This window comes from Podarcis gaigeae, assembly GCF_964106915.1.
Source record: "Podarcis gaigeae genome assembly, chromosome: 5".
NCBI lineage: Eukaryota > Metazoa > Chordata > Lepidosauria > Squamata > Lacertidae > Podarcis > Podarcis gaigeae.
This window is the reverse complement of record NC_139681.1, coordinates 85,108,793-85,123,869: the sequence shown is the minus strand read 5'-3', so window position 1 is coordinate 85,123,869 and position 15,077 is coordinate 85,108,793. Positions and strand designations below refer to the sequence as shown.

The 15,077-nt window shown below is 40.4% G+C and overlaps 1 protein-coding gene and 2 long non-coding RNA genes across 53 annotated transcripts in view; 1 reads left to right on the top strand and 2 right to left on the bottom strand.

Moving 5' to 3' along the window:
* Positions 1–15,077, bottom strand: part of LOC310845117 — a 127,501-nt gene that overhangs the window by 75,834 nt on the left and 36,590 nt on the right. The gene's annotated exons all lie outside the window — the stretch shown is intronic.
* Positions 1–15,077, top strand: part of MECOM (MDS1 and EVI1 complex locus) — a 470,676-nt gene that overhangs the window by 448,779 nt on the left and 6,820 nt on the right. For all 50 annotated transcript variants that reach the window (XM_083739180.1, XM_083739177.1, XM_083739215.1 and 47 more), the window contains 4 exons: positions 5,871–6,037; positions 9,040–9,117; positions 12,467–12,636; positions 13,839–13,968. In XM_083739180.1, coding sequence (XP_083595306.1) covers positions 5,871–6,037; positions 9,040–9,117; positions 12,467–12,636; positions 13,839–13,968 — 545 coding nt within the window. The remainder of the gene's footprint in view (positions 1–5,870; positions 6,038–9,039; positions 9,118–12,466; positions 12,637–13,838; positions 13,969–15,077) is intronic.
* On the bottom strand, positions 10,472–13,880 carry LOC310845192. The gene is made up of 2 exons (XR_014564562.1): positions 13,827–13,880; positions 10,472–11,108 (listed from the first exon to the last, which is right to left on the bottom strand). It is a non-coding gene; the product is annotated as an uncharacterized lncRNA (long non-coding RNA).

Below are 15,077 nucleotides of genomic sequence, written 5' to 3'. Positions count from 1 at the left end.
CTGGTCCCGCTAGCTAGGGATGATGGGAGTTGTAGTCCAAAAACAGCTGGAGACCCAAGTTTGAGGAAACCCTGCACTATGTCATCACTACTTTCACATATCTCAGAATAGCAAACCAGGGCTTCCTTCTTTTGACAGTTGGAGCAATGCAGTAGATAAAAGTATAACCTATGAGCCAGGAATCCTTCAAGCACAAATGTTGCCTCAGCCATGGACTCACTAGCTAGGCCCAAGGAAAGTCACTGTCTTGTAGCTTCAACCACCATCTGCGACATGAGAATAATGCTACTGGCCCACTGTACTTTAATGGTTACTGAGATGATGTATGTGAAGCACTATGAATGCTAACAAAAAGTGCTATGTAAATGCAGAATAGTAGCAGTAGTAGCAATAATAGTGTTCCAGGTCAGAGGGAGCGATTCCTGGGCTTGACCTGAACAACTTGCCCTTCTATTTTTGGAAACTAAGCACGGACCGTTCACATTCTGATGGTCTGAGTTTTTGTTAGTAGCCATTGTTATATAGCTATGACATTCTTGTAGAGTTTCCTTCCCCTTCAACTGCTGATATGTCCTCTAGACCCGAGTTCTGCCTCAGCAACCTTTCCTTGGTTTTCTTTGTCTGGGAACATCTGTTCAGATGGGGAAACAATGACCTTTTGCCTCTGCTGAGGCAAAGAGCTACCCTAGCAGGCACTAAGAAGATTAAAGGAAGGCTGCACTGATAGCTTTCATGCTGCTCCAGTGGTTCTCAGCAGTGAGAGGAGAGAATACAAATGGGCAAAAGGGCTGTAGGCAAGCAGAAGAAAGAAGCTGGTAATCTCCTCCACCCTTGTCACTTCACTTTTATTCCCAGTTTATTTCAGGTCTATTTCAAAAATAAAGGGGAATGCAACTGATTTCAAGCATGCCCCTTAAGGAAGAACTAAGCATTATGTTACATATGGGGATGCTGTTAAAATGAGTTTGATTCTTGCCCTTTAACATCCAGTACAACTTACTCTGAATCCTGATGTAATAACTTAACATGTTTCACCACCTCTGCCAGTGGCAGCCAGTTAGGTAAAGAAACACCCAGCATCATGTCAAGATGGGGGAAAGTGAGATAGATGCTACCAGGTTGGAAGGAGACTCAACGTAGGGCTGCCATTTTTAGTGGCAGCATCACCTTCCTTATAAGTTTTAGTTCCCCCTTTAGCTTTATGTCCTCTTTCAGATGCTGCTGCTGAATGACCCTGGAATATTTTTGCAATTGCACACTCTTTAATTCTGTATGGATTAATCTGGTATAAACATCACTCACTAATTATATTCTTCACGAATTGCTCAGAATGATTTGTTCATCTTATGTTGTCCTACTGTATGTTTGGGGTGGTTTTCAAGGCAGAGGATTAAGCTGGCTGTTTCATGTTGATTAAATTTTATTATGCCAATTGCCATATGATCTGTGTTCCTCAACAGGCAGCCTATGGGCACATCAGGCTCACCAATTGGCCCCTCAAGTCGATTGCAATCATAACTTTTTCTTTTGCTACTGCTGGTTGTACCTTAAAGAATGCCACTCCCATAGGTTTTCCTGAGCCCTTAGTTCAGCTGGCTGTGTTCCATGTTTTAATTCAGGAATGCCCTATATCGAATAAAGTGACTTACTCTCAGAGAATGCCCTATATGGAATAAAGTGACTTACTGCCCCTAGAGAACTAAATCTGTTTCTAAAACATAATAATAAATTCAGGCACTTTGGAGAATTTATTTATCTATGGCCCATTATTCACATAGGTGAGGAGTGTGAGAGTGTGGGGCCTGGCCTTCTCCATCATGTCACCAACATTATGGTGAGGTGTGTCAGGTTTCCTCTCTATTGATTCTATGTCACCAGGTGAAAACTTAGCTTTTCCAGAATATTTTCCTGAGGTCTATTTTAATGTTATAAACATTTGCATTATTGGTTAACTATGGGATTCTTAGTTGGCTGTTTTTATTGTGGGATGTATAATTTAAGCTTTGCAGTAAGCAGCTACAAGTGTAAATAGAAGAGAATTCAGCAAAGAAGTATTTGAATATATAAGTAAGCAGGAAGTGATGCAACCAGGAATGGCTGCACTAGCAGCCATTGGAAGCAACATAAGCATGTGACTGGCGATAGGATCCTGGGGTTGGGGGGACTGGCAAGCCTCATAAAACTGCCATATATTGTCCGTGCAGCCGCTACAAGTCAGATGTGCATTAACTAGGCAGGCAGGATCAGTGCACTGGTGGAGGAAGAGGGGGGCAGGGGGAGCGCACCACCCCCAGCAGCGCGATCCTGGTGGGGTGCCATCGCGGCTGCCCCCCCTGTGCTGGGCACCATGCCCCTGTAGGCAGCGCGCAACCCCCCCAGGACGTGCGTCATGCCCCCCCGGGACACATGCCAGCCATGCCGCTGCCTGCTCTCCACCCCCCAGTGCCGGAGCGTGAAGCTCTACCACTGCATCAGTGAAACGCACATACTAGGAAATCAGCTCTGATTTGTATACAATGACTAGTACATGCATGGCTTAGAATAGATCAGAACCAAGCCTTAAAGCCACGGTAATTGCTTGATAAAGCCATTTCAAACAGGAAAAGGAAGATAGGTTAACCAACTAATGTTGGGATCTGTGGGAAGGAAGAATGTGGACCCAAGCACAGTTTTAAAAGCACTTGGTAATGAAACTGACTCAAATATTTAAATATATAACTAAGCCGTTCCTTATCCTTCCAGATGCATGTCCCCCCACGAATCTAGAAATAGGTGGTACCTTACTCCTAAGCCATGTGTCACTACTAATCTGCCAGAAGGCCAAAAACCATTTCCCTGCTTCCATCCCTCCATCACAGGCAATAGTAAAACAGCAAAATTATTTCTCTTAGCAAACAATTAGAAGTGATTAAATGCAATGAGAAATAAAATGGCAGATTTATTCTGGGGGAAAGGAGAAATAGGAAGGAGTGAAAAATAAATGTTATGATAATGCTGAACTCTGTAGGCTGATAATGACATTGCTCTTCTAGGATGGAATTGCCTCCTACTCCAACCAGCATCATCATTACATATCTTGGCCCTACGATCAGTACCCGTCACAACCCTTCATATTGACAAATGCCCTGTCCACTTGCATCTGTGGAGAATGTTTTAGCAGCTGAGTGATTATGAATCAAAACCCAGAGCTTCCAGCCCTTACTGCTTCCCTCTGCTTTCCCATTTGTCTCCTGACAAGTAAATGTATCTTGACTTTCCTCTGAGATTTTTTTTTTTTTTTGCACAATGTTTGATGAAAGACATTTGGCAAATTGGCAGTGGAACCCTGTACATTGCAATTTGTAGTGAGCATTAGAAGTCTGAGCATGGAATGGAAGAGCAGGCTACGGGCGAAAAGGAGAGAAAAATACCAGCGCTAAGCAGAATATGAATAGTCATTTCAAGGAAATGAGCAGACATTTATTTTGGACTAAAAAGAGAAAGTGCAAACCAAATTACTATATTTATATTGTATCTTAGTATGAAAAATGTAAGCCAAATAAGTCTTCTTCCATATATATTTCTCTGAATGATGAGTAACACTGAGCCTGATGGAGCCACTTTTGTGTAAATGCAATGTAAGCGAGAAGAAAATCAGTTCACACATTCCCGAGCTCATGAACTAAACCTTATTTACTATATTGGGTTTTCTGCAAAATGGTCATAATTAGGATGGGGGGAGGGGGAGTAGGCTTACCCTAGGGCAATTCTGTAATCATTCAGGACAAAGGGGGTGATCCTACGAACTTCTTTCAATCTGAGTAATATTATTAGTTGTCAGTTCAGTGTTGAAGTGAGAAAATTATTAAGGGTATTATACATTAATCTTGAAAATACAGAGTAATTTGAACACTTCATTATTTGCAACGGCATCCTGTAGTGTTACTTTTCCATCAAGCAGAGGCTGCAGGCATAAGCATTTCCTGAAGAACCTTTGCTTCACCTTCTAGGCATGCATCTCTTCTACTCATTGTAAATGCCTGTATCTCCGCTGCTACCTTATTCTTAGGGGCACACAGTGCTATTGCGTAAGTTGGACTGTGTTCAGTGGAATTTACTCCAAAGTAAGTGCAGTTAGGATAGGAGCCTTGGTTACTTATGCTTTTGTGAAGTATGTAGCACCGAGTTGACACTTTGGCTACTACTAATGCTTCTGCAACTATTTCACATTCTTATGTCTGGATTCATACTGTTTTTATTTATGTATTTATGTATTCAAAAAAAATCTGGAATAGCTTCATTAGGTGTGATCTTTCAGCCACACATAAAACGCTTATCAGGGTGCAGCACTAGAGATTATTTGTATTTTACCATAAGGACTGGTTCAGGTATACAAGTTCATCACTTGATTACTCTACTCCTGATTACTGTACACATGATAATTGACAGCTGAATGTGTGAACTAACACCACTGAAAAGCATTGCTTTGGAGGTGATTAAAAAGTTATGTCATTCCTCTGTCTCTGGAACACTGACCTAACTAAATGTGATTGACATCTTGGTGAATTTTGTTCTGATGGAGTAAAAACAAGCAGGCAGCATAACAGGGTGGATATACCTTATTTACTCTACATAGCTCTTTATCCAGAACCATGTATGTATACCATTGCATAGCTCAGGGGTCAGCAAAAATTTTGTGGCTTGGGCTGGTTCACGGTCCCGCAGATGCCACGCAGATGCCCGCGCACACAAGCATGCACAAATGCTATTTACGGCGCTCTTTCTGGTGCAGAGGAAGCGTGCGCAGCTTCCCATTGGCTGTAGGAGCTTCTTGCAGCCAATGGGAAGCCAGTCAGCGTCGTGGAAGGCGATCCCTGCTCTGCTCTGCGCGGCGCTCGGGAGCCGACTGAGCAAGTGGCGGGGGTCCATGGGCCGCTTGTGGCCCATGGGCTTTAAGTTGCCGACCTCTGGCGTAGCTCCTTAACACACACAGAGAGGCATCCTGGAAATTACTCAGGACTGTGTCTGGCCTGTCCCAAGCCTGCCTGCCTGCCTGTGGGGAGCTAGTGTGCGCTGTGGCAGCAGCTGGCGACAGAGGGTGAGGGCCAAGAAGGGTGCCAAGCAGAACTGGTGACGGGATGGGGGTGCAGACATATGGCAGGGAGAAGATGCCTCTCACCTTCTCCCTGCCATATGGTTGCCAATGGTTGATCGAAGGCAAACCTTCCCTCACTCAGGCAACTTCCGGGCAGCAGCAGCAGCAGCGAGCAAGGGAAGGCTTGCTTGCTTATTTATTTATTTATTTATTTATTTGCAACCCAGATGCATGTAGGTGGGAGGGTGCCTATAGAGGATGGATGAATTTATTATGATTACAGACTATTAATTAGGAAAATATTATCTTTTGTGGCATTATACAAACATATCTACACACATAGAGTAACAACAGTAAAGCCTTGAATTAGTCCAAGGTGGAGGCTCAGCGCTAATTTTCATGCAGCAAGATGGCCTCTAGAAAATTGGATGACAGGCTAGAAACATAAACTGATTTATGTGTAACTGCTTTTTTCTTCTGTGAATTATACTGTAAATCAGTAAGAAGGTTGTGTTACCTCTAACAAAGCTGCAGTATCTCAGAAATGTAGTATCAGTTAAACTGGCTTGAGACCAAATTATGTTGGTAATATTTCCTTATTAGCGTATAGTAACAATGTGGAATAAATATTGTGTCATTGAAATAGCAACAACTTTTATTGTTTCTTCTAGTTAAAAAAAAAACAGAGTTTTCAATACTACACTTTTTAAAATGGAGCTCTTTGTTGACCAGATTGTGCTAATTCTCTTTGGAGCACAAGAATGTCCTCACAATGATTTTCCCCTCCTCCTTGCAGATGTCAGCTATAGAAAACATGGCTGAAAAGCTAGAGAGTTTTAGTGCCCTGAAACCAGAAGCCGGTGACATCATGCAATCTGTCCCTTCCATGTTCAACTTCAGAGCCCCTCCCAGCACCCTGCCAGAGAACCTTCTACGAAAAGGCAAAGAGCGCTATACCTGCAGGTAAACTCTCCAAGCTAATTACCCACAACAGCCTCTCTTAATATCTCTCTTCTCTTGCAAGCCACTGCTGTTTATTTTAGAAATTACTCAAGATTGGATGATGAATAGGGATTATGGTGGGTCACTGGCATTTTAAAAGGTTCTTTATTCAGCAAGACATGGTCATAGTGTTTGATTCTGTGTTTGTTTGCAATTACAGGAGAAATTTGTCCTGCATTACCTTGCGCTTGATAAATGAGGCCAAAACATTACATACGCTGCCTTGTTCCAAAATTTCCTCATCACCTTTATATTAATACACGATCTTTTCCCTCGTAATTTTTTTCTGATCATGAACTGCAAGACTGTTTTTCACTTGGTCTTTCCTTTGATAATGCCAGAAGGGAAATTCCACAAGATCTGTGAATGATTAGATGTGTTAAAAAAAACTGAGTCCTCACTGCAAATATTTGGCTCAAATCAACGTTGTCCTAAAGAAATCAATGGAAGTTTTGTCTCAGAGTTTGGATCCATCTTATAGACATCTGTAGCCTTTCAGGTCCTAAGTGGCAGACCAGTTGTTAGACTCAGAGAGAGCTTTTCTGTTGACCTCAGAATTTAATGAATTTCACACGTCATTATGGTGCAAATGTGAATTGGAAAATTTGTTACAATTTAAATAGTGAATGTTTTGGATAATGCCCTTGACCAGTAACACAGTTTATACTCACCCATGTCTGAAATAATATTGAGTCTTGTTAATTTATTTTAGTAGGTTGAAGGATAAATGATTATGCACTCCTGTCACTTTTAAAAGGGGGGGGGGGGTGCACGTGTACCTCTCTCAACAATGCTCCAACATCCCAAATATTTTCTTATTGAAATTGACTAGGCTAAAAGCTACTTCTGATCTGGCATAGTCAATTTTACCACTTTCTTTACTTGCGTGGGACTAGGTTTCTGTATGGAATTTTTAAAACAGGCCTATTCCTTTACAATACTCTAGCCCTCCATTATGCTTAGACAGTTGTGAAGGAATTGATACTGAGCCAAGCCTACCTTCATGGTAGTTCCATTTAGAAAAGTTTGGAATTATTCCCTTATGATCGCCATCTGTGTACTCCATGTCAGCAATCCCATGTCAATGTCATGGAACAGACATGTTGATTTATCTGAACAATGTTGCTTTTGACAAGCTCTGTTGTCTTCTACTCTGGCTGGTATCATTAGATTAGATTATTAGATCCCAAATAAAGACCCAAGCCATTTGCACAAGCTCTGCATTTATTAATGCTGGTTGTGCATTCACAGTGCTTGCTTGATGGATGATGCAACGGGCACTCTACAGGTATTTTATATAATAATAGTATAAGCCATAGAGTTGGAACAGACCATGAGGGTTATCTAGTCCAACCTGCTGCAAAGCAGGAATCTGTTGTCCAACATGGGCTGGAACCCCTGACCCTCAGATTAAGAGTCTCTTGGTCTACTGACTGAACTATCCATCATGAGCCATCTTCGGCTTTGTGTGAAAACCCCAATGCTGTAGCTGTTTGGTAGAATATAAATGAAGATAAAGGTATTTCATAAGCTAATTCATGTAGTATTCCAGAGCTGGTCCCACCATGCAGCACAGATGGCTTCAGATGGCACAGGGCTGCAGTAGGGGTGTAGATGAGGGCAGGAATTTTTGTTTGAATGTTGCAGCTAGACTCTTTACGTGTTGGTCCTTGTGGAGAAGGGGCACCACCTGGGCTCCAGTTCATGCAGCAAAATATATTGGGCTGGCACTGTACTATTCTTTTTCATGGTCAATTCCTCACAATGTGGTTTTACCTTGTCTCCTTCATGTGCCACACAGCTAGTATTTACTACACAAGGATCTATTTGTTTTCCATTCCCGCCCCCTCTAGTTGCAGCAAATATCAGCTATCTTCATGCAGAGCAGGAATGGGCAACTCTGGCACACCAGATGTTGTCAGATTCCGAGTCCAGCCCTAGTCAGTATGGACAGTGGGCAGGAATACACCATCTGAATTTGACAGGATGAAATTATCTCATAATGGCTTTACTTGGTCAACAAGTGATGTTCAAATTGATCTATGATCATCTAGAAATGTCATTTAGGATTTATATTTTGGATGCATATTTTTAGGGAAATGTTCCTGATTTGGCAGAATAACCTGATGCTGCCATTTCAGTTTTCTATTTTTTTTTTTTAGCTTGGTATTTATGACCCTATCTCATTTTCAGAATGTTAGTTTATGTGTTTGATAACTGTCATATCCGTTTATCTGATCTTTCTGAAAACATGTCAGCTACTTTCAAGTCACACTATCATAGAAGTATACCTTGATGGATTAGGTCTCTTGAATTGTGTCTGATCTGATCTTTCACAGATGGAACGATGCCACGTTTACTGACACATTGAATATGCTGAACAATTTAAAACCTCTTTCCATCAAGCCAAGATTCTAAACATTGGATAAAAGAGTTCCCGTCCCCCATAAGCATTTAACTGGGGAAGTGACAAAGTTAATAAGTGTAGTATGTCGGGATGAACATTTAAATGAAAGTCTGCTCTCATAGATTGCTTAGGGTTGCATGGGAAAATTCAGACATCACCACCTTAATCCATAAGGTTTTGATTCAATATATTTATTGAAGCTACTTTCAGAAATATTTAAATACAGTGGTACCTTGAGTTACAAACGCCTCAAGTTACAAACTCCGCTAACCTGGAAGTTGAGAACTTTGCCCCAGGATGAGAACGGAAATCTTGTGCCGGCGGCACAGTGGCAGCAAGAGGCCCCATTAGCGAAAGCACGTCTCTAGTTAAGAAAAGTTTCAGGTTAAGAACGGACCTCCGGAACGAATTAAGTTTGTAACTAGAGGTACCACTGTACACCAAAGAAGCAGTTCCATCCAGTATTGGTTTGAAGTTAGGACTATGCATTTTATTTCTTTATGTACCTTAAAGCAAAACATTAAAGCTATCTTCATATACCATTTTCTAATAACAGATACTGCGGCAAGATATTTCCAAGATCTGCAAATCTTACCCGTCACCTGAGAACACACACTGGAGAACAGCCTTACAGGTACAAGATAAATGCTTCTGGGGAGTAGCCACAGACTCGTATTGGCTGTTAGCGCTCCATACTGCAGCCTTTGACCTCCAAAGAGTTTTCACTCTTAAAAATGAAATGAGGTTTTAGAATGTGCTATGTAAAACACAGTTGACAATACTTTCTAATAAATGTGTGGGGAAACCTGGTCCAAGTGCTTCAACACAACCCCAATGGAATGCTCACAAAACCCTTTGGAGGCAAAAGGCACCCAGGAACTTGAGAGTTAATAACCATAGTGCTGAGCATACATAGTTTTGATATCTGCAGGTGCCTTCAAAAGTGGATGGATGAAGCATTCCTGATAATGTGAAATGACACATGCTGGTCCTTCTGGTTTTAGAGTTGCAGATGCACAACTCACCTGGAGCAGGGAGAGAGGGCCACACTAGGTGTGACATTATACACATCTTTGTATGTGTTATGTGTGACATTATGAGTCTTTAAACCAACATGCATATTTTTTAAAAAATGCAAATCACATCCAATGGGATGGGTGGGATGGGAGGTTAATATTAATCAGAATCATAGCAGTCTTGGTAGGGGATTTTCATCTGATGCAGACAGACACCTCTGAGAAGACGTTTTAATCTGGACCATAGCAAGAAGGAAAATATTAAGTTCTCCCTTTACAGCTGTCCTTAAATGTGTCCTTGTCCTTGTCTTCTTCTTCTATTATTATTATTGTTGTTGTTGTTATTTATTTCTATACCACCCTTCATCCAAAGATCACAGGGTGATTTACAATATAAAAACACAAGAATACATACTGTAGTAACAAACAAAAACAGTAACACCCCCAAATAGTTTAAAATACCATAGATTGTTTTATCAGCCAAAGGCCTGGGAGAAGAGGAATGTTTTTGCCTGGCCCCTTTGTTACATATCTTTAGCCTCCCTGGGAAGAGCGTTCCACAAGTGGGGCGCCACCTCAGAAAAGGCCCATTCTTGTGTTGCCACCCTCTGGACCTCTCACAGAGGAAGCACACTAAGAAGGGCCTCAGATGATGATCACAGGATCTGGGTCAGTTCAAATGGCTGGGAATCCTGGAAGATCAGCTTCCTGCCTTGCAGGCCTTTTTCACCTGGCCTGGGGAGGGTAGCGCCCTGACTGATTCCAAGTACATAGATTCCATCTATATCAAGGCCAAACTGTTGTGGCATGAGCAGCAGCAGTCTGTTTCAGGAATGTCTGAATGTAAACAATTTTAATTATGCTTTGGTGGGCCTACCAATTCTGGTAAAAAATTAATTAACAATCACTTTAATAAAAAATGGAGTCCTAAAAACATGATTTTCTTACTTTGCATCAAATTTGATTTCAGTATTTGTTCATTCACCCTGCAAAAGTGTTGCTTTATTTCATTTATTTAAGATGTACATTTAATTCCCACAAGCATTTTCTGTCCTATTATTCTCTTCACAAGCATACTTGCTAATCTCCATGTCCTTGGTGCTTTTAACCCACTTCCTCACTGGTAACTTTCATTGATCTCTGTGGGCCATAACTGGGAGAGCCTTTAGGAAATCTGGCCCATGAGAGCAATTCACATAGTGAAATGAGAAAAGAATTTTAATTGTACAAAATGGAACTTTCACTTAATGAAATCAATTGAAGAAACTCGGCTCATGTTCTAACAAAACAAGCACAAATCGGTACATTTTACGCCTTGCAAAGAAAGGAGAAAAAGCTCATTGTTTGGGATAGATTTTTCACTCAGTCCTGAATTTACTTGGGAAGTAGGTTGCATGTAATTTAATTCTTGTTTTAAGAGGTATCTTGAAACATGTTATGCTCTTCCACTGAATAACAGCCAGAAACAATTAGCAATGTAATGCATAATTTCTTCCCTGAATAATTGACTTAGCACACAATGTAACAGACATGTTTTGAAGTTCAGGAGAAATAGAGGATTGTGGGGGGCAGTGGGGAGACGACGATGGTGATGAAGACTGTTGGCCAGCTGCCAGGAAGAGAATTTGGAATAGTTATAGTATGTCTTAGTAATGGCTGAAAGGGCAATACAGTAAAGACTTCAGGGACTTCAAATCACTACAGAGTATGAAAATTGATGCCTCTGGTACCAGAGCGATAGACTAAACTACTTGCGTTGGCACAGTATTAAAGATTCGGATTGTTTATTTCTGCGTTTGGGAAGATAACTGAATTTCCTCCAGGATTAGCAATTGAGCAAGCTAATTCCTCAATAAAAGATTTTATCACACAGTGTAATTTTTAACAGGGAGGGAAGTGGTCTTTCTACCTTATTTGAGCCTTAGAAGTAATTTGTTTCATGTTTTCCCTCTTCTCAAAGTGCTTAATTGTACGGTATTGGCAACAGCATGAAACAATAGGCTGGTGCTTCTCTGCTTTTCACACCATATATGCTTTACTGCAATACTTTAACAGGCTATGGTAAATTATGTCCTGTTAACTCTGAAATACTGAGATGTTTCCTGTAACTATACCTTAACATTAATTTGCATGTGCCAAAATGTATGTGTGAGTACATGGGTGGTGGGAAAGGGTGGGGGGGAGAGACAGGAGACAGGATGTGCAGTTGCCTTGTGCTTCCTGCTCCCTAGATTTCTCTGCCTTGTTCAAAATCAATCCTGCATGTCTTCCTTAGTGTACATATGCAAGCTTTGTGTGGGAAAGATGCACAAGACCAATTTCAGACAAGATAGAATAAGAAGCAAAAAGTGCAACAAGTCAGTTGTGCATCCTGTTCTCCCTTATCATTATCACAACCTAACAAGCTCCCAAAAATTCACACTGGCCACAAATCCCTTCTGTTTTACAGTATTAATAATATGGAATCTTTCCCGATACCAGAAACCAAACTTGGGATTTTAAGAGCAAAATCTATACTACTTATTCGGATAAATTTGTAATGAGATTACTGTGCTCTTTCTGAATAGGGAACAAGGGGGATGGCTTGAAGCATAGAAACCATTGCTTTGCTGGAAAGTTAGATCCAAATAAAAGGCATAAAAATATTGAAAATACAGTCTTTCAAGCAGCATTTTGTGATATTTTCTGTTTGGGAGAACCTTCCAACGCTACTGTTTACCCTATGATTCTATGATTTGTTGTTCAGATTTCCCTCTGCTCTTTCACCTTGCTCTGTAGTTCTTGAAGTAACTGGATAGGAGACCTGCAATGTTTGCTATTTTATTGAAAAAACAAATAAAATATATGGGGTGGGGGATATTACTGGATTTAGCAAAACTGTGGTGGAGGTTAATTGAGATGGTTGCTCTCTTGTTTCATTTGTGTTATAATTCACATACTACTTTCTTCTTTGATATTTGTTTTCAGATGCAAATACTGTGACAGGTCTTTTAGTATATCGTCCAACCTGCAGAGACATGTTCGTAACATCCATAATAAGGAGAAGCCCTTCAAATGTCACTTATGTGACCGGTGCTTTGGCCAACAAACCAACTTAGATAGACATCTCAAAAAACACGAGAATGGCAACATGTCTGGTATGTACCTATCATGCTTTCTGCATTAAAATAAATCATTTAAGGGGAATTCATGAGATCATACAGGTCTGTTGTACAGGTGTGGCATTTTTGTGACACTGCAGATCATGCTTTTCATCCCACAACTATTACAGGGATCTTCCTATGTCAGAAGAATACAATGGGCTTGAACATTATCATTAGGTTTTTATGTACTTGTGACTAAAATCTTAAATACTTGTCAGAAATCAGATCCGAATTTTGATCCAGGAAGTTGGTATGGTTTAAGACCTGGGTAGCATCAGCCTAATATATCAGTTTTGATAGAGAAAGTCATGTAGACTATTGTGTACAACTAGCAACATATGCTAGTTTATCTCCACTGGATGAATGGATTAGATGAAAATGGTCATCTATTTTTTAAGACTAAAATGAGAAAAAAATTCAGATGCCTGCACTCTGAAATAAATACTAAGTTCTATAAACATCAGTGGAATCTATGCATCACACTGTACTTTTCAGTATATGAGGTCGGTCTCCCTAAAAGGGCTTGGCAACTGACTAGGGTTGCCATATGTATGGATTCAAACGGCGAAATTAGTCTCTGGGGTTGGGGGAATGCATCATTCTTTGCCTTTTTGGGTTGATTTCCCACAAAAAGCTCAACAACTTTTGTCCGGATTTTTACTTCTTAAAATATGGCAACCCTACAATTGACCAGTGAGGCACAAGCTACTTCCTCACCTAACACAGTTCAATTTTTCAATGTTATTTAATTCAGCCCAGAATCAGAATGCTTAGTTTCTTTGATCATTGTAGCAGCCAGCTGTGTAAACTATGCTATTTCTCTCCACGCTTGTTTTCTGTGCTGTAAACAAATCTGGCAGCCCAGTCCCACTTCTTGTTTTGAGAAACTTTCTTTGGAGATCCTTTCCTGAGGACACCTATTAGGATGGGATGGGTCCATAGGACTGTGCACATCCAGTTCTTCATTTGTTTTGCTCACTTCCAGCTGAACCATTTCTATTATAGTTGAGTGTGTTTCATCAAGCATTTCTTTTCTTGATTTGATAAGATGTGCAATGATGACATTTGGGAACTTTGGCACTATTTTTTTATTGTATGTTTCCTTGAGACACTTGTGAAGAAAGTAGTTAATAAATTAATAAAAAATAACATAATTCTGATAGGATAAAAAACCAAATATTTACTTTTCTGTGAAGGTACTGCTACGTCTTCACCTCATTCTGAACTTGAAAGCACAGGTGCTATCCTAGATGACAAAGAAGACTCATACTTTACTGAAATTCGTAATTTCATTGGGAATAGCAACCACAACAATTCAGAAGAAAGGTAAGGTGCAACTTCTCTGTGTTTCAGACTTCATTAACTGTTTTTTCCTTACTGCTGAAGTGTTACTTTTCCAGCTTATTTCCAAAGGGAATTGGGCAAAATCAAGGTGACATACTCCCTTTAAAGCCTGTGGGACTGAATCACAGTCATGGAGTTTTCTTGATATCATTGTAGTCCGATTACACAGAACTTTCTCTGGATTGTCTCCATTACATACAAGACATAAAAATTTGCACAGCTATCATAATCGTGCAGTCCCAAAGCTAACTTAATTTTGACCATTTCTAACAGGCAAAACTACTACAATTAAGGTGTTTGTTGTGTTTTCTACACTATCCTTAGCAATATCTTCACAAAATCTTTTTGAAAACATAGTTTGGATCTCTTGGCAATTAGCAAAGTTAAATGTGCTGATGTTAATGTGGCCAAAGTAAGCAGGTCAAACTGGATTAGATACAAAATACAAATCCAGTGCTTTCACAAGAAATGTCTCACACATTAGCAAGTTTCAATCATTCCCAGTTCAGCAATATCAGCAATATATGCTTGAGCTAGGAAAGAGAAATTTCCTCCAAATGGTTAGGAATTGGGAAGAAAATTGTTAACCCCCTGGCAGTATTTGGATGCCCATGTAATCTTATTGGACATCACTTTCCCTTCAGGGATTTGCACCAGTTTTAGCTTTTTGCATATAACCAAACACCTGATTCAGAGCTAGAAGCTGCTCTGTATTTAATGTGGGATAGTGAGACATTTGTTACAGATGCAGAGGAGGCCAGCTACACCACAATGTCTGATTTACCACCCACAAATTCTCTGAAAAGGCAAGCTTGAACCATTTCCAACCATCAAATTATAGGTTGATTTATTATATCAACCTATGCAGTGCTAAAGCAGGCCATGATTCTTATGATGACATCACTAGGAACACTGCTGGAAAAAACTGTGTGTATTTCATATAATACTCACTGCTTCAAACTCACTGCTACTCACTGCATACTAGTGGATGCATAATGTGGGGCACTACCAGGGTGAGGCATAAACTGCCCCATATTCTGGGAATAACAGCTAGCAAGGATACATTCCTAATGAAGATCAATATAATTGTT